This window comes from Sapajus apella, unplaced genomic scaffold, assembly GCF_009761245.1.
Source record: "Sapajus apella isolate SASKATOON/1434 unplaced genomic scaffold, GSC_monkey_1.0 scaffold24, whole genome shotgun sequence".
Lineage (NCBI taxonomy): Eukaryota > Metazoa > Chordata > Mammalia > Primates > Cebidae > Sapajus > Sapajus apella.
Window position 1 is genome coordinate 24,459,813 of NW_022436964.1, and position 22,490 is coordinate 24,482,302.

Below are 22,490 nucleotides of genomic sequence, written 5' to 3' on the forward strand. Positions count from 1 at the left end.
AACATCCACCAACTCTAACCCTTAGACTGAAAATTTTTATTCTCCTTGTGTCTCAATAGATGACAAGGAGGTCAACTAATTACTGTGGGTGGGGGGTAAATTCTTCCACCTTCCCAAATGCAGCACCCTAACTGCTCTTAATAAAAAGGGAGGCAGCATTTCATTGTTCATTAACTATACTAATTATAGCTTCTCAATCACTGCAGCCACATAGGCGCTCCTGAGCTATAGAACAGCGACAGAAGAGGCTTGACCTAAGCCTACAGGGATGGGGGTAGGGGCATCACTGCATTGAGAAAACAAAAAAGGAAACATGGCATCAGAATCTGAACTTTATTATGTTTACTTTAAATCATGTTTCATAATAATCAGAGAAAGAATTTCAGCATGAGAGAGAGACAGAATCTAAAAAGGTGCTCTAGGGCAATCACCTAAATTGTGTCTAAGCTTCTGCCTCGTCAATCCGGCTCAGTAATTTATATGCCACCTGACATACTGTTCATTTTAACAGAAATAAAAGCTGCAGCAAAAGCAAACAAAATAATAATAATAAATTCTTAAGCTAATGGAAATTCATGTAGGTAGGCAGTGGTTTTGTGTCCTCCTGCCATCTTGAAATATGGCAAGCATCTTTGATTGTACAGTAACAGCTCCTATCTTTTCAAATCATTTAGCAGCTTTTATACAAAATTCAGTTGCAGAAACATGAAAGGATTCTGCATATATGAAAAGGCGTTTTTAAAATCTTGAAGGTGAATATTACTATACATCATTTTAATAGATTTGTGAGGCTTAATTTATTATAGTGAGTAAGTTTCCCTTTCCTCATGGATTATCGGAATGAACCTGGAATTTGGCTTGTGATACACAGTGGGGAGGGCACCTTGACAGTGTACGTCTCACTGTTTTTTTTAATCTTCAGGATTAGGCAAGTAGGTAGACTCTGGTCTACAACTTAAAATGTCAAAACAAGAAACAAGTCAATACCAACTATCCCCTGTGAGAGTTAAGACTGAGTCTTTACACTTTCAAATCCATCAAGCATCCGCTTGATTTTCCTCGATTTCATTTTCCTGCTGATCAAGATCAGAAGTCAAAGGCAGTCACTATCACACAGGTAGTTATAGAATCAATCTGGTGAATTATTTCCAGTCCAACTAATCAAATATATTTTCTGATTGACAAGGTTAGGATGGAAGGCTATTTGTTTTCAGATACAAATTACAATCCCTTCGTCATCTTCAAACTTGCTAATTTTTAATAAAAATTAAACAAGAGCATGAAGAGGGAGGCTGGGTATAAAGGTTCCTATCCAAAGCATTTAAAGCTAAGTCAGTTTGTTGTTGTCAATGTCTCTGATGCTGAAAAATAAAAATAAAAAAATAATTATACCAATAAGAAATTTGGACCAATGATTCGTATTTGGTGTCACTTGAATACTATGTGATCACCTTACCAGATAAAGCTAATGACAAAAAAAATTTCCATGGTGAAAACTGTGGTGAAAGCAAATCAAATATCAGAAGCAACTATTTATGGTGGTGAGAACATTACTCAGGCATCAAACCTCATGGGTTCACATCCCAGCTTTGCCATTTACTAGCCCTGTGATCTTGAGTAAGTTACTTAACTTTCCTGTGGTTCAATATACTCTGTTACGTTCTGTAACGTGGGGATACTAACAGCACCCACCTGGAAGGACTGAATGAGTTAATGTTTACAGTAATGTGTTCCGAAGACTGTCTGGCACATGGTAAGTGCTGTACAAATGTTTGCTATCATTCTTATCCTTGTAAAGCACTATCTAGACTGTGAAACTCTATAGAAAGACTATTATGATATTAAAATGTTGTGCAGTTTAATACTAAAAAAAGATACGAAAAAATACTATGTTAAATTGGCAGACAAATAAAGATGGGGGACCGGGAAGAAAGGAGGAAGGGGAGAGAAAGAGAAGGGGTAATGAAAAAAGGAGTGAAGAAAGGAGGGAGCATGAGAGAAAGAATGAATGACATCAGGGGTCCCCGTGAGCCACTGGGTGAAATTTAGAGGAATAATGAATGCCTGCCATTAAAGAGACTTTTTTAGCAAGTGAGAAATAATACAGTTCTGATGATGCTTCATGCATGAACTTTTAAGCTAAAGACAAATACTCTGCTGCATCCGTGACGACAGAAAGACTAATGTTTCACAAGGCCTAGCCAAGACTGCAAATTCATGTAATGTCTTAATGCTTATATCCTTCACTTTAATCCCTTCGGTATCCCCAAGCATGGTGGCGTGCCCAACAATTGTTTTTTCAAAAAGAATGACAAACTGTTTAGCCACAGTAGAAAAACCATGACAAATAATACTGCCACTAACATTTTATAATTTCAAAATTAAATACATAAATAAGTAAAGTCATCCCTATGATGCTGGGTTGCATCAGGCTCCAGGCAGCCTCTTTTCAATCTCTTGTTGCAGCATTGATAAAATTCTTCTCAAAAGCTGTTCCTAGCAGCCACATAACTATACATGGACTCATAAGTACCATCCCTCAGGTACTTGGAGCTTCAGGAGGAGTTGCCGGAAGTGATTTCCATGACTTCTGAACACTTTTGAAATCACTTAGTTGCAGACTTCTTACTACGTTGTTATGACCTTTAAAGGGTGTAATCACCTTTCGCATCTCACCTGTCAGCAGCATGACCCTGATGCAGCAATGACAGTCACAGAACACACTGGAGTCCCCTGAGCAAGCCACGCTCCTTCGCATCTCCACGCCTTTGCCTGCACGGATCCCGTGTATTTCTAGCAAACTTCAGTGACTCTCCCAGTCAGGGGTACTCCGGGAAGGCTCTCGTCAATAATATCTCACTCCCACGATGCACTTAACAATTACTGGGTTTTGTTTTGTTTTTCCAATTTTTCTAAAAGACTACAGACTCATTCAGGGCAGCATATTTCTTAATTATTTTGGGTTCTCCAGTAAATGTTAAACAGATAAAGGCATTCAAACTGCTCCTCTTATAAACAAAGCAACTGAAATCAGGAGACTGAAATAACGTGCTTAGGGGCATTAAAATTTATAGCAGAGACACTAGGAGTTTCCAGTTATCAGTGAAAATACTTTTTTGATATTTTAATGTGGATATAATTTCCAGAAATGACATTACGTACAAGATAGGAAAACGGTAGTTCTTCATAATTACCCTCCATCCTTATCATCCTTTACCTTCCCCTCATTGCTTTCATAGAGCTCCTTTTTGGAAGACGGAACAGAAAAGGTTATAGAAGATAAAATAACTTGAGAAAAGAATGTAATGTTAAGTGACTCACAGGTAGGTCATGCAGATTGGAGTTCACAATAACAAGAGCCACTTCTGTTGACTAAGCACAGAGGGCAATGGGCCAGGTGCCTAACAGACTTTCTAACAGTCTCACGGGTAGATACTAATGTTCTCATCTTAAATAAGAAAACCGAGGTTATGAGACATAAAGTAACTGGCTCAGGGTCAAGTAGCATAGCTACTAATTGGCCCAGTCAAAATATGAACCTTGTTTTCCCCGACTTCAAGGCCCTCTGCAGAGCCACTGTCGCATCCCTCTAAGTATACACTGATCACTCAGGTACTAAAATCCCAACTTCGTTTTGAAATAAACATACAACTCAATAAGCAGTGTCTTTTTTCAGTCCTTGTTACGGTTTCTTTGAAGCTGAAAGCTTGCTTTGGAAGTAGAGACAGTAGAATTAATTGTTTCCTGAGAGCCCTGGGCTCCATGTGGGAGCAGGTGAAAAGACATTTTGGACAATGTCCACTGATCGTCAAGGGCTCATTAGTTACAGAGAACTTGTATGAGAACAAGAACTGAGAAAAAGAAAATGACAATTGAAATTGTATAAGAATAAGCACCAGGAAACAGAAAACGAGAGTTATGTGAGAATCCCTTAAGACGAGGAGGGCTCCTGCAAGAAAAAAAACCAAAGGCTCTACTGTGAAAGATACAGAGTTGGATGTTAGTAAAGAAAAATGTCGGAGGTTTTTGTTTGTTTGTTTAAGTGGGTTAAAGAACAAACATTTAAAAAGTCTAAGTAGAAGGAAGCTTTGGAACTTGAGAAATGACTTGCACTCTGAGTTCTCACAACTACAGAAGGTCAGAAAGAATAAAAGACTATGAACACATAGACAAAGGCCTGTTTTGGATACAATGTTTCTTCTAAGGTAAGCTGCTGTGTCCTGGTGTCCTACTAGATGTGTTTGTAAGATGCACAAAGCAGCCAACTGGGAGGGGGCTCTCTGTACTTTTGTATTTTACTTGGTGAGACTGGTCCTTAATTACAGAACAAAGACAGGATCTTCTCAGATGGCCAACTGGCAGGCCAATAATCTTTGCTATAAAAGCGGCTGGGCAAGTTTAATCAGTAGGTACTTTTGAGTTAAATCTGAGGGGTCTGCATTAAAATGTAATCACTTCTGTACTGTCTAGAGATAGTAATAGCCTATTTGCTGAGAGAAAAAGAGCCTGAAAATAAGGCTTCACTGCTGATAGATCAGGCAGGGATGTCAACTGGAAAAAGCAGCTCTTTACAGCAGGACGCTCTTTGTTCTGGTCGCTCCTGTTGTTGGTACTAGCAATTTGGATCTCAACAAAGAGTTTCTGTGAACTGTAAATTTAGTTCAAAATTGATCCAGACACACACTTTGGTTAATCGCCTGCTGTGTGCTGAGTGGTGAGCTTGTTACCATGTGGCCAACAGCATACCAAGAGGCCAGACACCGGACCACAACACCTGACCCGGAGCTGCTTGAGAACAGCAAATGACTGGAAGGTAAGAAAGGGCAGCCTAACAAGTGTGAATTGCACTGGTTTAAACTAGCAGGTTTTCATTTCTTTCTGTCTTGTATTATTATTTTTATTTTTTTACTGACTTCAGCAAAGACCTAAGGGTTTGGCTGGGGACAGGAAAAGGTAGGGTTTCACTGATTCTAAGACATATATTTTATTCCCACGTTCTAACATCTCTGAAATTGATGTGCATCTTAAAATTGATGGTACCTTGAAAGTATACTGGCAATGTCTTTTATTCCTTTGTGGTACATGCAATGATGGGGTATCTTAAAATTGATGACACGTAGATTTGATAAAATAAGTAATAGCTAGTAAGATTACTGAGCACTGGTATCAAAAAACTTGATTAGCATTTTTGTGTCTAATTTGTTTTTAATGATTTTATGAAGTAAGTACTATGATTGCTTCTTTATATAGAGATGAAGAAACGAAAATACAGAGAGGTTCCGTTATTTGCTTAAGGTCACACAGCTTGAGTTAGGGGCCAAACTGGCAGCCTGGGCCAATGGCGTGTATACTTAGCCATCATGTCATAATATTTACTCCCACTGTTGGATCAACAGGTAGAAAGCCTTGAGTGGCAGGCAGAGAGGTCTGGAGCCAATCTGAGAAGCAGAAAAACTGCTACGTTCGTAAGGAAGTGGGCAAAGATCCTCCCACATCCACCTCCAATCCTAGTGTATGAGGAGATTCTGATTCGGAATAGTAAATTTAGCTATTCATCTTCCTCAACTTTACCCAGCCCAGGTACAAAAATGTTGTTACTGATTTTTATTTCAAGAAATCCCTCATTTTTCTCATTTCATGAACAAATCACCATAATTTGTTCTCAATTTTTTCAAAAAAAACTTTTTATTTCTTGTTACTCATATGTCAAAAATACTTAAAAATGGAGGCTTCTCCCTGGTCTATTCCACTCTTCTACTTTGCACAAAAGATGAAAATAGATCTCTGTCATCCCCATTTTCTTCCTTCAAGAAAAGTCCAGTACTTTCAAAGTTGGCAAAAAAAAAAAAAGAGTGTGTTTGGTTTCTTGTTTCTGTTTGTATAATGCTTGAACACATGTCCTCCTCATGAGCTTACCCATAAATTACGAACTAATTAAAAGCAGACATGACAAGTGGTTTTGCAATACAAATGCTCAGAGGTTTACAAAACCTAATAATGATGATGTTTTTACTAATGATGGTTTTGTGCCTGTGAATATACTGTGGCACACATGGTCACATATACCAAGAGTCTTTTCCAAGGGAAAAGAGAAATGTTTTCTTTTGTGGTTCTTACTTAGATGACAGATAATTTTTGTTCCTTCTGTGGAGAAATACAATGTTACCATCGGGAATGAACAAATTATGGAGAAAAGAAATGCATCCTTAGCATGTCACAGAAAACCACTGGGTTTTCCCAAGGAGAGTCATGCAATGGATATTGGTAACTATGACATTTTCACAGAAATTTTAAATATAAATATTTTGATCTAGTTGGAGACTAAGGTTTCTGAACTCTATAATCAGGGCATAGTAAGAAACAAAGAGTGAAACATTTAGGTGTTTACATCAGGTAAGTTAAGGTACATGAAGAACAAAACAACATGAATTTGTGACCTGGTTTTATCACACATAGTAGCTGTGTGACCTTGGGTAAACCACTTCTTTCTCAGCCTCATGCTCCTTGCCTCTATGATGAGAGAGTTAAACCACATGATCTCTGAGGCTTAGATAGCTCTAAATATTAAGACATATGACCTAAGCAATGTTTTAAAATCTCTCTACATGTCTCAACACTGTCTTGATGTATTTTGTTATTCATCAAGGAAGCAATATGTATTTTTCCTTTATTTCACTGATGGGAAGATTTTAACTTATTAAACAAAGGTGTTAATATATACCGTTATAAAAACAGAAGGACAGGGCTCTGATACCTGAAAGATTTTATATAAAAGGCAGTTTATCATCAGCACAAACAGGAGATGTGAATGCTGCCGTGAGTCTGTGAAGAATGTCAGCACATGTGGATGCTGAATGGTGGGAAATGTGAGCAAGGGGACTGGAGATGCTCCAACTCCAGAAACGGCAGCAAAGGCGTTGGGACCGGGCTTTCTGATGAGAACAAAACAGATCAAAGGCCTTCTTCAGTGAACCAAAGACTTCCTTGCCCCTCTCCAATGGCAACACCAAGATTGCCCCGAGTTAATCCACAGTTTTCAGGTAATACTATTAAGAGAGCTGGCACTGACTAACTTGAAACTAGATGTCTGAGGACTGCTCATCTCTGTGTAACCACCATGACAGATGGACTGTGGTTTAAAATGTGACTTGTACGTGAGCTGACAGGAACTCGGAAAAAATTCTGTTGTTGTAACGGTTTAAAACGGGGTTATTATCTCAACCCACATCACAAAATGTATAAAATCTGGAATGTACCTGAAGTAGAGTATGTGATTTGGGACAGTATTTTTATTAGAAAACTCTACCCTGAGGACCACATTGGGAGTTAGCTTCACATTTTCTCTAACTTTATAGCTTTTCTTGATAGTGACCACTAGGATGCTCATTTATTTTTCAATTTTTTTAAACTTTTTTTGAGATAGGGCCTCCCTCTGTCACCCAGGCTGGAGTGCAGTGATGTGATCTCAGCTCACTGCAGCCTCAACTTCTTGGGGTCAGGTGATCTTCCTTCCTCAGTCTCCCGAGTAGCTGGAACTACAGGTGTGTGCCACTATGCCCAGCTAATTTTTTTTTGTAGTTCTCTGGAGACAGTTTCACCATGTTGCCTAGGTTGGTCTCAAACTGTTAGACTCAAGCGATCTGCCCACAGCAGCCTCCCAAGGTGCTGGGACTACAGGATGAGCCACCATGCCCCGTTGGGATACCAATTTATTACACAAAGATATCATCAAGGTGTCTTTTTAAATGTAGATTCTGAATCAGCAGCATTGGGGTCGTGCCTAAAATTCTGCATTTCTAACAAGGTCCCAGGTGATGTCATTGCTACTGGTCTGTAGTGCACACTTCGACTATGAAACTACCAGAACATTCATTTCCCATGTGCCTTTCCCTTGACAAAATGCACTTCACTCCTCTTTGTAATTTCACTAAGAATGACATCTTCTCTTCAGTATCTTTCTCAATTCTCCGGGTCATTATGACCTTTACTGAACCCCAGTAACGTTCCAACAGCCCTTAAGATTACCTCCTTGGTGTAATTCTTATTTGATTGTATATATTTGTCTTTGATAAGTACAAACTCCAGAAGCATGGGTTTCTCACTTCTTTATTTTCTCAACACAGAGCACAATGCTCTTCTGTAGTGGAGTGGTGGATAATTATTAGCTCCTCCTCCTAGCTCACAGGCCTCCTTCCCCAGAAACTTCCCTGTCTCCCATCCAGGATCTATATGAACGGACTGTTAGCAGTTACGTCCCAATGTGTGTCCCCACAGCAAATATTCGATTAGATGGAGTTCAGAGTTTGCTCTCTGGCATTTAAAATTTGACTGGCAAGAAAAACTTAGTCTCTTTAGGGGGCCTGTGTGTAAATGAATATATGATTAAAGACCATGTTTTCTGTGTGTGGGTGAGAAAAACAGAAGATGCTGACTTGTATAAGGGGAAGAATGAAGACACCCCAGAGAAAACACAAAGATGAAAGCTCCAGAGAAAATATCAGGAAATTGTCATAGCCTTTCAGTTCTAGACGACAGTTCTCAATGTGTACCTTTACTATTAGCCTTTGGCTCTGTAATACATCAAAAATGCCTTCTGTTTTTCCTTGAGCAACTTCTAGGGGTTGTAGCTACCTACAATCTATCTAGTCTAAATAAGATTTGTATATATATGACTGTGAAGGGTGATGATGCCTACTGAATGAATCTTAAATATACTAGTCTATGCGCCATCTCAGAAAATGGTGCAATGAAGACTGAGGATTATGTTCTATGATACATTGCCTCAAACCAATGACATTTCTCAAACTGAAGTCTTCAGAACACCTGCGTCAAAGTCGCCATAAGAGGTCTTTTAAAATGGAGTTTCCTGGATACCACAGCTAACCGACTGAACTAGCATTTCTGGGGTTGGGACCAGGAATTTCAATTTTATTGTGTCTCTGCTAGGTTTTGGTAGCAGGAGGATGCTGGTCTCATAAAATGAGTTAGGGGGAGTTTCCTCCTTTTTTATTGTCTGGAATAGTTCCAGAAGGAATGGTACCAGCTCTTCTTTGTACCTCTGGTAGAATTAGGCTGTGAATCTGTCTGGTCATGGGCTTTTTTTTTTTTTTTTTTTTAAATTCATGGGCTATTAATTGCTGCCTTGATTTCACAACTTGTTATTGGTCTATTCTGGGACTGGACTTCTTCCTTGGAATTTCAGTTTTAAATAGGCAACCAAATGATCTGTAGGCACCAGCCTAAGATTTTGTTTGGCAAGGCCTACATATGATTCTGATTTAAAGATTCACCAGCCTAATATATTAACAGCCATACCAACTCTACAGAGGACCTGATTCCCTGCATTCCAGATGCTATTCTCAAACTGACACTACTTAAATTCCAGTAGGACTTTTGAGTTTCATCTCAGAAAACAGACATCTAAAGTCTTTATCAAGACCTGCAGAGATGGGGTTACACTAATTTCTCAGGTCCATTCTTCTAGCTTTCATCGAATCCAATGTCGGAATTCAGCTGCCTTTATGGTACAGGAAGTGTCTCACAGGATCTAATAATACTGTGCTAAAATTTAACCTACTTCCTCCTATTCTGACCTCAGTTATCAGTGCAGACAGCTTTCATGCCTTTAACCCGGTTTGGCCTTAGAATCAGAGTAAAATTGGCTTCATGCATCTTGCAAGTTCTGAGTAAACATTAACGCCTAGTGATTATGCCAAAATAATTAGGTGTGTGAAAGCAACCTGAGTTTTCTTTCCTCCATTTCTTTTTTCTGAAAGCCAGTAACCAACTATTCAAATTTATGTAGAAGACAATAAACCATTTTTCCCCACAAAGTGTTGCTCTAAGCCTCAATTTTTATGTTGAGGTCTTAATCCTATTATCACAGTTGAATACAACACTTAAATATCTCCTTGATAGCTGTTAAGGCACAGTAGAGTCAATTCATGCCCAGCGAGCTTTAATCACAGGTCATCATCATGATCATCAGTGAAGTCTATGTGGGCTATGATGTCCACAGCTAAGCCTACTGGGAAAGCTGTGCATGGCAGCACTGCCAGCATGCAGTTAGTTCATAACTACTTTCAAGGGGCACTTCTGATCTAATGGCTAAATGAGGATCATCGAAGTATCTTTACATGTAGCATTTCTTGAAAATTCCATTTTTGCAGAGGCCAGTTATTGTATTCACTGGATGCAACTGAGATTGCTTGAGTGAGCTTTTATTGTTATGTGCTGTCTAATGACATTTCAGTCAACAGCAAGCCACAAATAAGACACTGATCTATAAAACTACAACAGATCTGAAAAAATTACCATCGCCTAGGGAGGCGGTAGCTGTCATAATGTCCCAGCACAGCGTATTACTCACGTGGTTGTAGAGATGTTTGTGTAAGTAACCTTATTCTGCTACCAGTCATATAAAAGTCTAGCACATAGAATTATGTATAATACATATTTAATACTGCTAAGAAGTGAATGTTCCTAGTTTATGGGTTTACTACAATATACATTTTATCGTTATTTTAAAGTGCTCTCCTTTTATTTATTTAAAAAAAGAACTTTAAACCAGCCTGAGTTATGTCCTTCAGGAGGTATGCAGAAGAAGGCATTGTCATCATGGGAGATGACAGCTCCTTGCTGTCACCCTGAAGACGTTCCAGTAGACAAAATGTGAAGGCAGAAGACAGTGATATTGATGATTATGACACTGTGTAGGCCTAGATGAATGCATGTCTTTGCATCTTAGCTATTAATCAAAAGTTCTAAAAAGTTAAAATAACGTAAATAAGAGAAAAGCTTATAAAATAAGGATGTAAAGAAAAAATGTTTTTGTATAGATGTATAATGTGTTTGTGTTTTAAGCTAAGTGCTATTAAGACAGTCGAAAAACTTAAAAATTGTATAAAGTCATTACAGTAAGCTAAGGTTAATCTTCTATTGAAATATGATTTTAAAATAAATTTGGTATCCCCTAAGTTTATAGTGTTTATAAAGTCTACAGTATTGTACAGTAATGTCCTAGGCCTCCACATTCACTCACTACTCTCACTGACACCCAAAGCAACTACGAGTCTCAAAAGCTCCATGTATGCTAAGGTTCCTACATAGGAGTACCATTTACAAATATTTTCATTTTTTTTTTTTTTCCTTTTGGAGACAGTTTTGCTCTTGTTGCCCAGGCTGGAATGCAATGGCGTTATCTCGGCTCACTGCGAACTCTGCCTCCTTGGTTCAAGGGATTCTTCTGCCTCAGACTCCCGAGTAGCTGGGATTACAGGCATGTGTCACCACGCCTAGCTAATTTTTGTATTATTAGTAGAGATGGGGTTTCACCATGTTGGTCAGGCTGGTCTCAAGCTCCTTACCTCAGGTAATCCACCTGCCTCAGCTTTCCAAAGTGTTGGGATTACAGGCATGAGCCATTGCATCCAGTCTAAAAATCTTTTTTACAGTATTTTTACCTTACCTTTTCTTTGTTTAAATACACAAACAGTCACCACTGGGTTATGTTGCCAGCAGCATTCAATATAGTAACTTATTGTACAGGATTGTAGCCTAGGAGCAATAGGCTGTATACCAGACTTAAGTGTATACCAGACTATACTATCTAGGTTTGCTATATTCCACGATGTTTGCACAATAACAAAATCACCTAAGAACGCATTTCTCCGTAAGTGTCACTGTCGGCAAGTGATGCATGACTGTATTATTGCCAACCGTTTAGGTTATATTGGTGGAGAGTGAATTAATGGCTTATTAACAGGTCGAGCTTATTTAACAGGTCCGGTTTAATTTGCTATAATAACAAATTGTGGATTATTTCCACAATTCGTGACCCATTACATAACTCATAATCAAAAACAAATAATTAAAGCAGGGCCATGCACAAATATCACATGGCAAAATAATCAGAATCATACAACAATAAAAAGTAGGCTGGAGTGATGAAAGATTTCTGATTCATAAAAACTGATATAACTGAGAATTTTTCACGTTGCCCCAGCTGCTAGTTCTCGTTTGCCTTGTTTTCTCTTCTAAAACTCACTCTGCAGCCTGAAGCCCTAACTTAGAAACTATAGAAAGTGTTTTAAAGGACACTGCATAATTTTAAAAGAGCTACCGCAATCAAGAGAAGAGCAGGAAAGAGGCTGCTGGCCATTTGAGAAAAGAAGGTAACCTCTGATCCAGTGCGAATTTTCCCAACATTGAAAATGTTCTGAATGCTTGGAGCACAAAAAAAAAGAAAATATAACCTAATCAAGAGGCAAGGAAACAAACCAAATCTTTCTGTCCTATCAAACACATGACCAAGATGCTGGAGCGTGCACATGGAATAAAAGGCCGTATGGCTCTTGAGGGTAGAGGAGGATGAGAGTACAGGGATGTTTTGCATTTCTGGCGCAATGACTTAAAAAAACGAATATTTGAATATCTGAAGATTTTAGGAAGGCCATGCAGATACTCAGACTGCCACAGGCCTCACTGCTCCACATTGTCTTATGTAAAGCTTCTTCTTATTTTTGTGATCCCTTTAGCCAATTGAGGTTGGGGGTCCTCTTACAGGTTACTATAGAATGTGACAGGGCAGAATGTTAGAGCTGGTAGGTCCAGTGCAATTGCCCCAATTAAGGCTTATACAACCAAAACCAAGAGAGGTAACAGGGCTGTGTTATCAGCTCCCATTAAGTAAATCAATAGAAACCCCTGATGGTGAAATTTGGGCTGCCTAGGTACCCAATAATCTTTTGTTATATGGTACAACTGCAAGATTTCAGTGGTACATTTTAATCTTATGCTAAGTTAAAACTGGCCTAGAAAAAATAATTATGGTCTGGTTATCAACAATTCATTAACTGGCTTGACTAAGAATCTTTGCTGCTGGAGAACACTAGAAATACCCAGTTCTATAAGTTTTTGCTTGATATATACCACAATATCCAAATACATGTGCATGCGCACATGCATGCACGCATACACACACACACCCACACACACTTTTCATTTACCTTCATCAAGAATTCACAAAGAATCTTTAAGAATTCTGGCATTTTACGATAGCATTCAGTGTACCATTCCTTCAAAAACAAGCAACTCTCTGAAAATACATTTCAATCTTCATATTAGCTCTAGTATTAATTTAGACTGAAGGATAAGATAATATATATATGTACACACAATTACAGAGTTTTCAGGCTTACAAAACCAAGAGTCTTGAGAAATGTACTTAATCTCCGTAATCTTGCTTTATAGATGAAGATTCTTATCACAAATCAGTGTGTTAGGACCTATTTGGTATGCTGGAAAGCTTATCAGTTTAGTATATTCTAGGAACTGAAAAACCAGAAAGACAAACACTGCATGATCTCACTTATGTGTGAAATCTAAAAAAGTCAAACTCAGTGGAGTAGAGAATAGAATGGTGATTACCAGTGGATGGCAATAGAAAGGGGAGATGTTGATCAGTTTTAGCTAGACAGAAGGAATAAGCGTCAGTGATCTGTTACACAGAATGGTGATTATAATTAATAATAATACATAATAAATTAATATATACAATTACTATCAATAAAAATAAAGTAAAAATTAAAAAAACAGAAATACATAATCTCAACAAGTAATATTAAATAAATGTAAAATCAACACTTTTTAAAAGTGTAATTACTATATTGCTTGTACAAACACTTTTACGTTGGTGGTTCATTATATATTTTTATATTATATTTGAGTCATATTTAAAGGGAAAAGCACTGATGAAGTTAACCTTCAAGAACATGGTCAAAAAAAGAGAAGAGCAGCTCTTGAAATTACTGTCAAGAATAAGCACAGTGAATTACCTCATATTCCTGGGAAAACTTCAAATTGTCATTTGCTTTCAATCTTTCAATGTGGTCTGCAAGTTCCAAGATAGGTATTGGAGGATGGCTAGCCATACCTATTAAAAAGGAAAGAAGAAATGCATTTGAAAACAAATGAAAATGATGCTAACTATCCGAAAATATAGAGAATACTATAGTTAGAAATGGCCTGAAAATATGTGAGTAGTAAAGATGTTTAGGTGAGGAAGCAGGCAAATAGTTTGGTTACTCAAAGCAGGACATGCTCTGGAAAGATGAATTTTGTAGCCAAATGAAAAGTCACCAAGCATAATCTCCAAACTAACACTCCTAGTGTAAAAGAAAGCGTTATTGTGCTAAGAATCAATGAGGTTAGCTTGCGGAGAAAACTGACAGGCTTGATGTCAACTTCTGCTTTGAGTAATGACTTTTATGCCATTTCAAACTCCTTCTCCTGCACTGTGTGAAATGGAAATTGTGTGGAATTAAATGGTGTCAAGTGAACTAAGAAAACAGACACTGAGAAAGGCCTAAAAGGGAAAGAGTAGTAGCTTGATAGTAAACATAAAATGACTTATGCATAATCAAGAAAAACTAACTTGAAGAATGAAGGTTACCAGGGTAACCGGAATCATCTGAACCTGCAAAGGAAATGATGGTGTAAATAAAATAAAATAGAACAAATTCTTTATGAAAAAAAATGAAATGGAAAGCCTGATACACTTTTTAAAAAGTCTAATCAAAATGCTGCAAGTTTGTTCAGGATTCACTATACATCGTGACTAGATTGAGATTGCTAATATTTCACACACCTATAGGTGACTGACATTCACATGCAAACACACAGAGAATGACATGCACCACAGCTCATTGACGAGAATCACTGACGGCACAATCAGACACCAAAGTGAGCCTCAAAAATGTTTCCACTAGTAGCAGATTGTAGAGGTTGGGGTTGCAGCCTTCTCCTGGACACTTACAAATGGCCACACTAACAGCTTCATGATATTTTGCCCCACGTCCCCATTATTCAACCCCCAGCAAACCTACAATCTACTTCAGGTGTAAACATCTTTGTCCATGGATGAGAAATGAATTCAGGGAAGTGAGCAAATGGTGAAAAGAAAGGAGGGAAAGTGGGTGAAGAAAGAAGGAAAGCAGAGACAGGGGCTGACACATTCTAGTTCATTCAGCCAGTGGAAGACATATTAATTTCATAGATTCCGTGAAAAATAATCCACTATTAATTCTGGCGAATCCTGTGTCTTTCTGATGTTTTCTCTGTTTTCATATGATTTGCCTTTTATTGCTTTCCTTTTAATTTTACAGAAGTAACATGAAAGCGCATGGCTGACTCTTATCTTACAGACACAAATTCCAGCTGGCTAGAAAAACCTGAACTAGCATGTCCCCAGGGAGGCCACTGAAGCAGAAAAAGAATGAGGGAGGAGCTCAAACTGGAAGCCATGTTGACATTCTGCTGTCACTGTAGATCTTTGGAGGGAGCCTGTAGAATGATGGCCGCTGAGTCAACGTGACATGTGACTACTTTAAGGGCATTTTAGGAATTATACCATTGTTAAAAGTCACCCAGTAAGTTCTTTTATCTCAAATGCCAAATTATCAATGGTTCTGGTAAGTTATGTAAAAAACTACCCTGCTTTTTGAAGACTATCACTTTAGCAACTGTTGTGAATTGCAGTGGTTTAGTTTTTACAGCTATGAAGGTCTGCTTCCAGTCAGCTAAAATTTTAGTGGCGATCCAATAAAACTGAATTGCTTGGAAGGAGAAATTCTTTGTTGGTGATATAATAATGCCTTTGGAACAAAATTTTGGAACCCTTTCTGAAACTTTTCTGTATTAATGGTAGAATTGAAATAATTTACATTTTGTGGAGGGACTGAGTGGGTGACAGTGATCTGTTATTATATGATCTTATCCAGATGAGGCACCCCCAATGAAAATAATGGAACTGCAAAGGGATAGGTGACTTTAAGCTGATCTGGAAATGGAAATGGACTGATATGGACATCGTTACAGTGCTTTAACAGAGAAAATAATAGAGACAAAGATGTTTAGACCTTTTCGAGCGAATCGTGGGAGAGAGTTATTATCATATATGGACTGAGTGGTGGTTTGGCTAGAGAGGGAGGACACAGAGCCAATCAGGGAGGCGTAGGGGACTGAATTACTGCTCAAAGCTGCAAAAAGTAAAGCCAGTTGGAGATGGGAACAGTATTAGTATAACAGCAGTAGAAGACCGTAATAATAACCAAAGATGCAATCAACATATTTACTTGTGGCATGCACTGGCATATGGTCTGGAAGTATTACACTGGAAGCTTATTAAAGAAAAATTCAAGCAGACCTACACTTACTCATTATATTCCACATCAGAATACATATACATATATCTTGCACATGCAAGATACCATAACATTAAAGAATCGCTACATAAAACTTATTGTTGCATACCACATTACACTCAATTTCTAGGACAAGTAAAAATGGCAGATGGATGTTTCACAGAAAAGGGAGGAGAATTTGTGTGAATCCAATGATACAGGAGAAGGAATCCTGGCCTGGAATACTGGACATGGTTTCTATTTCTGGTTTTGACATCTACTGATAGGAACAAATCACCATTTGTCAAGCACCTTGATTTCTTTAACTCTTAAAATAAGTGTATAGAACTAGATAAATTCAAGAGCCATTCTCTTCTTTTTACCTTTCATCCTCCCCACATATAGACAGAACTTCTGAACGGAGAGGGTCAATTGAACATGGTTCATATGCAAGGCTTCTGAAAGTTACTGTACCTTTTCTTTGAGGGAGGGGAGAGTACTTACGTTTTACAAATGGAAAACTAGTACACAGTTGAATTGTCTACTTTTTGAACTATTTAAGTTTGTTGCTATTTTCTTTCATTAGCCAAAATGTATACACAGTCTATTATGATGTTACGTCATATATCGGAAAAGACTGAATGGCAGCATAAAAATAATCCTCAACAAGAAAAATCTTCTAAGTTGAAACTGTTTAGCTCCTATCAGAAAACAATTACCAAGGATCTACTTCAAAATATTGTTACACAATTCTGCGGAAACATCTCCACTGCCCAATAGTGAAAAAAAAATGTTATATGACATAAACAAGTATGTTGTATTTTGAATGAAAACGCAGACACTAAGAAAACTTGAAGTTGACCTCACTGTGGTATCTTTTCAATGTTTTGTCTGGCAACCTGACCATTGCTCACAGTCTATAAACCAAAGTCTTTACAACACCAGAGTTTTCACGTTTGAATTATTTGATAAGCTTTAAAGTTCTTTTTGTCTTTTTTTTTTTTTTTTTTTTTTGCAGGCTGTACACCAGACCAATTAATTCAGATCTCTGAATGTCGGAGCTATATACTGATATTTTTAAAGTTCCCCAGCACTGGCTGTTAGTCCTATGGGACTTCATGATGGTGGGGGGGGCGGTCTGTAACTCCATTTATGACTTTTTTTTTCTATTTAGAAATCGTATCAGGATGTATGAGAATGAGATGAGCTTATCTCTTGGTGATATTCTTGAATCCCTCTAACGCCCTGTTAGCAAGCTTTAGTACTTTAACTATTATTAGCAGCAAAGAACTTGAAGCACAGCTAACAGTGAGGACTTGCCAGTGTCATGACCTCATCAGTTCAAAGCTACAAATGTACAACACAAATGCATTTTAAAGGCACACCTCAAATCTGAGCAGAGTTTTCATTTTGAAGCTATGATCTCCACAATATAGAGTCAACATGAAAAGTGACAGAGGCAGTCACTGAAATCTGCCTTAGGTTGGAGGAAAAAACAGGATGGCTCCCTTGAATAGGGTATATATTTGTGACATAATGTCATGGTAACTTCCTTATAAGAAGTAAACTTTAAAATCCTGGCATTGTAACCTAAAAGGCACCTTAGAGATGACTTAGTCTAGCACTTTCATTTTATACAAGAGGATTCAAATCCAGAAAAGTTAGATGACTTGTAAACATAAGCCCAGACAGTAAATAACATCTGAACATGCAGCTTAGGCATCTTTCTACTGTACTATTTCTAGAATACCGTTTGTGACCTTCTAAATAAAGCAGGGGCAAAGTCTCCACGGATGGTAGGGGCCAGGTTGTTAAGATAAATGACTGAAGATGGCTAAGTATTATACAGTCAACATTTTCACACACACACAAAATACGCTCATTCCCATTTCCTCATGATGAGCAGGTTTCCAGCGCTGGCTTTTTTTCCTCTACTTTGAACAGAGACTCCAGAAAGAACAGTAATTCTTTACTATGTGAAAAACAGCTATAAGCATGACATAAATGGCAACTAACGCTCAGTCTCAATGTCAGTCATCTTTAGGGCTGGTGTGCATGTGGGGGACTTCTGAAAAGGGTAAAACTATTGAGCTCCAGGACTTGCTATGACAATTGGGAATGCAGGGCCAATCAGATCAGACTTTTTAGGTTTTCAATAGCAATTAAATCCAGATTATCATGGGATATTTCCTCAGTTTCAATGTTGACTCAAAATTTTGTTAAAATTTAGTCAGTGTCAAAAGATAAGCACTTTTGCAAACTACATTTGATTAAATAAATTATGGCCTCTGTTTTAAAAGACCAAAACCCTCTTTCGTCCATTTGTGTGTGTGTGTGTGTGTGTGTGTGTGTGTGCACGCGCGTGTGCACATGAATTAGAATCAAGGACTGTTGTGAATGACAGATTGCATGCTTGTATCCACAAGGCAATGGACTAGATACTGAGCTTTGTGCTGAGGATGTAAAAGTGTGCTTCTCATACAGTTCAACCTATGGGTTCGTCTACCTCCCCGTCTACCTAATCTGATTTTCCAATAATTCTACCAATCAGAAAAATGAAGCCCAGAGGAGTTAAAGAATTCGATCAAGGTCATCATTATCAGCAAAACTGTAGCTACATGAGGAATTTGATCCCATACCTTGCCCACTCTCAATTTAGCACATTTCTCATTATGCCATGCTGTCTCTCAAATCATTTAACACCCCTGGATAAGTGGTGACATGTACATAAAGCTGCACCTTTAAGACTGTTTAGGCTCTGTATGCAGCAAGACAGAGATCATAAACCATCCTTGGTTTGAGAAAAAGTGTCAATATAGTGACTACACCTAGGATATCTGTTTCAATGGTGGAGAACAGGAAAAGGTGATGCCAAAATGTATCTGTATTTTCTAGTTACTTCTTGCCAAAATATCTTTCCATGAAAACACAAACTAAAGGTATTAATTTAAAATGTTAAAAACTGAAATACTATTTGGTAGAATGTTTTTTTAGAAACTAATTTATGGTATTTTTGCTTTTCAAATGTCCTGCTCTGTTTTATTAAGTCAGTAAGGCTACTGAATGCTTCGAATGACTTTATTATCCATAGAAAAATATTTATCAAACATTTGCTCTGTTTTCATATTTTAAGCCTTGCACTGAATGCAGTAGGCACTATAGAACTATTCTACTAAGTAGAATTTTTTAAGTCATTAATAATGGTGGTACATCTTTTAGACAATTTTTTTCTGTCACTGTATACGTGTGTCTGTAATGACCCAGTAACAGTCTCTTCATGATTTTCCTTACTGACAAATTGTGATAAAGGCTGGAGAACAGTTTGTGCTAATGGACCAAAGAGAAGCTAATTTTTTCATCAAATCAATTATCACAGTCCTAACAGTAGAATTCTACCGAATTAACAGTCAGAAAGAGAAAATTCGTTCATTAAATATTTGCCATATTTTAGCATAATTTATGCACTATTTAGAATTCCCTGAATGAAATACAAATACTCTGCTATGTTTATTATTTGTATCACAAACTAATAATAAATTAAAGATAAAGAGAACATAGATTTGTAAGCTTCCTGATACAATAATAATGACAATTGGATTTAATTTATGACTGGGGAATCATCATTAAATGAAAGAGTCTCCAAAAGTGTTTTATAGGTAAGCATTGAATGGCATAATTAAAATTCACAATTTGTACTTGTTTACAGGAGTTTCAGTCCAGCCTGGGCAACAAAGGAAGACCCCGTTTTTGCAAAAAACAAAATTGTTTTAAATGAGCCAGGCATGATGGCAAATGCCTGTGGTCCCAACTACTTGGGAGGTTGAGGTTGGAGGACTGCTTGAATCTGGAAGGTTGAGGCTACAGTGAGCTGTGACTGTGCCACTGCACTCAAGCCTGGACAACAGAGCAAGATCCTGTCTCAAAACGTTTAAAAAATTTTTTTGTAAAATTCAGTTCTAATGTAGACTCTCTCAAAATACAGAATTTGAACAAACGATGTTCCTTTATGTCAGAAATTTGGCATTTAGATTTAATGAATCATCATTTTCAGAATATAAAACACAAAGAACACATCTGGTATTCTTAATCTAGGTCATATGCCTAAATTCCTTACTGTATAAAATGAAATATGAATATATGAAGAAAGTATATATAACAATGTATCTTGTTAGCACGGATCTAATTAACAGTATTAATAGATCAGAAGAGATAGCTTGAGAGCTTTTTGAAGCCCATTCGGTTGCTGTGCAGACATTTCTGCTGCTGATATCATTATTTCTGATCCGTTAACTTTTTATGAGTTTGTTTTTATTTTTCATAGCCCATCAATCACCTACCATCCATGTATGCTTTAGGGCAAAACATATGAAGGTCATCCAAGGAATGAAAACGAGGTCTTTATGTTGTAACATCTGATCATCAAGTTTTAAATCTCTTTTCCTAAAAGGTGCAAGCAGGAATACTATAGTTTTGGTTTTGTTTGCAGGTATTTTGGGGCCAGAAAGGAGATATGAACAGGGACAGCAGATAATTTAATATTGAAATCCAGTCACAAGAAAAGGTAATGATTGGTGCACCACCAATGCCATCAGTAGCATCTTCTCTTACAACTTTCTTTGTACTGAAAATAAGTGGATTTCTCTAAGATCCTCAACCTCTAAATTTTCTTTGCAGGGAAAAAGAAGAAAAATGAACACATATTAGTAGTCTGGTTTTCTTATATATCATCTTTTTTTTATAATATTGCATTTATCTTCATCATTTCATCCAATTCTACAGGCCATGGGCCAGAGGGGTCAAACTGTCAGTAAAGGATTTTTACAGCATTTCAAAAAGTCTGTAATTGGGTCTCTCTATCAAAATGGCAAATGTGTCTACCCTAGGACACTGCTATCATATTTCCAGGTGTCTAACATGCAGAAATAGCAATGATGGTGTCAAAACATATGGGCTCATTAATGATCATTACAGTAGTATTTGTAATAGCAAAACATGAGATATAACTTAGCCTCCATTAATAGGGAATGAGTTAATACATTTTGATAAATACAGAACAGACTACCATCATTGCCATTAGCTGTTAAAAAGAACATAAGACATAATACACTCACTTGCAAAAAGGTCTGTTTTTATATAGTTAAATGTTAACAACAGCAAATTGTGTGTGTGTATACATATATGACATATACATACACACACACCTACCTAGTGTATATCATTTAAAGAACTACACATACAAATTATGTCTAGAAAGATATACATGAAATTGTACCTGGCAGATATTTCTGGAGACTAAATTGGAGTAAAAAATCTTTTAATTTTTACTTTAAGTACATCAAAAAAAATGAAGTGGTAGAATGAAGAGTAATTTTTCTTCTCTAAAAGTGCTTTTCTTGGCCCCTTTCCCACCATATGATGATAAAAATTTTCAAACATACAAAAAAAATAATAATATAGTGAACACCAAAATGGTCACAATCTATATGCAATAATTGTTAACAAGCTTGTTTACTATTTTCCAAAATTTTCCCAATAAATGTGTCGCTTTTGAAATTAAAAAGAAGATGTACTAGGAGGGAGAGACTAAAATAACTAAGAAATTGTTTAAAGGAGAAAAGAAAGAAAACTTTCCTTCCAAATGAGGCTAACACAGTTCCTTTTTGTTTAATAAGCAACACGTCTGTCAACCTATCCCAAGTCATACTCAGTTACTGCTGTCTACGAAGATGTATGGCGCTTAATAGAGGGTTCCTTTACTTATTTATTTATTTTTTTGAGACATAGTCTCACTCTATCACCTAGCCTGGAGTGCAGTGGCGTGATCTCAGCTCACTGCAGCCTCTGCCTCCAGGTTAAAGCAATTCTCCTGGCTCAGTCTCTGCAGCAGCTGGGACCATACACACTCACCATAACGACCAACTAACTTTTAGTATTTTAGTAGAGACTGGTTTTCACCATATTGGTCAGGCTGTCTGAAACTCCTGACCTCAGGTGATCCACCTGCCTTGGCCTCTCAAAGTAAATGCATCTTTTATAAGTGAATATTTTCTTCCCTTCTTCCATACACCTTAAAGACTTGTAAAACTTGATCAGCAGTTAATAATTCTAGTAAATCCCTCTACTGCACCACCTGTCTCTTTTACTCATTTTGTCCACCTTATGTTATTACCTGTTAGAACTAATAAGTCAAACCTTAGCTCAATGATACGTTCCTAAATACTTAAGTCCCTATTTTAATTTGGTAAAGTTATTGGTGATACGACTGATGTTACTTAAATTGCCTGTTCCACACTAATTCTGGCTGATCTT

At 37.4% G+C, this 22,490-nt stretch overlaps 1 protein-coding gene across 50 annotated transcripts in view; it reads right to left on the minus strand.

Annotated features, from left to right (window-relative positions):
- PTPRD (protein tyrosine phosphatase receptor type D) overlaps nt 1-22,490 on the minus strand; it is a 2,321,819-nt gene that overhangs the window by 102,669 nt on the left and 2,196,660 nt on the right. For 35 of the 50 annotated variants that reach the window (XM_032290736.1, XM_032290738.1, XM_032290724.1 and 32 more), the window contains 2 exons: nt 14,435-14,476; nt 13,836-13,933 (listed from right to left, as the gene is read on the minus strand). In XM_032290736.1, coding sequence (XP_032146627.1) covers nt 13,836-13,933; nt 14,435-14,476 — 140 coding nt within the window. The remainder of the gene's footprint in view (nt 1-13,835; nt 13,934-14,434; nt 14,477-22,490) is intronic. The other 15 variants (XM_032290752.1, XM_032290748.1, XM_032290755.1 and 12 more) reach the window with 1 other exon arrangement.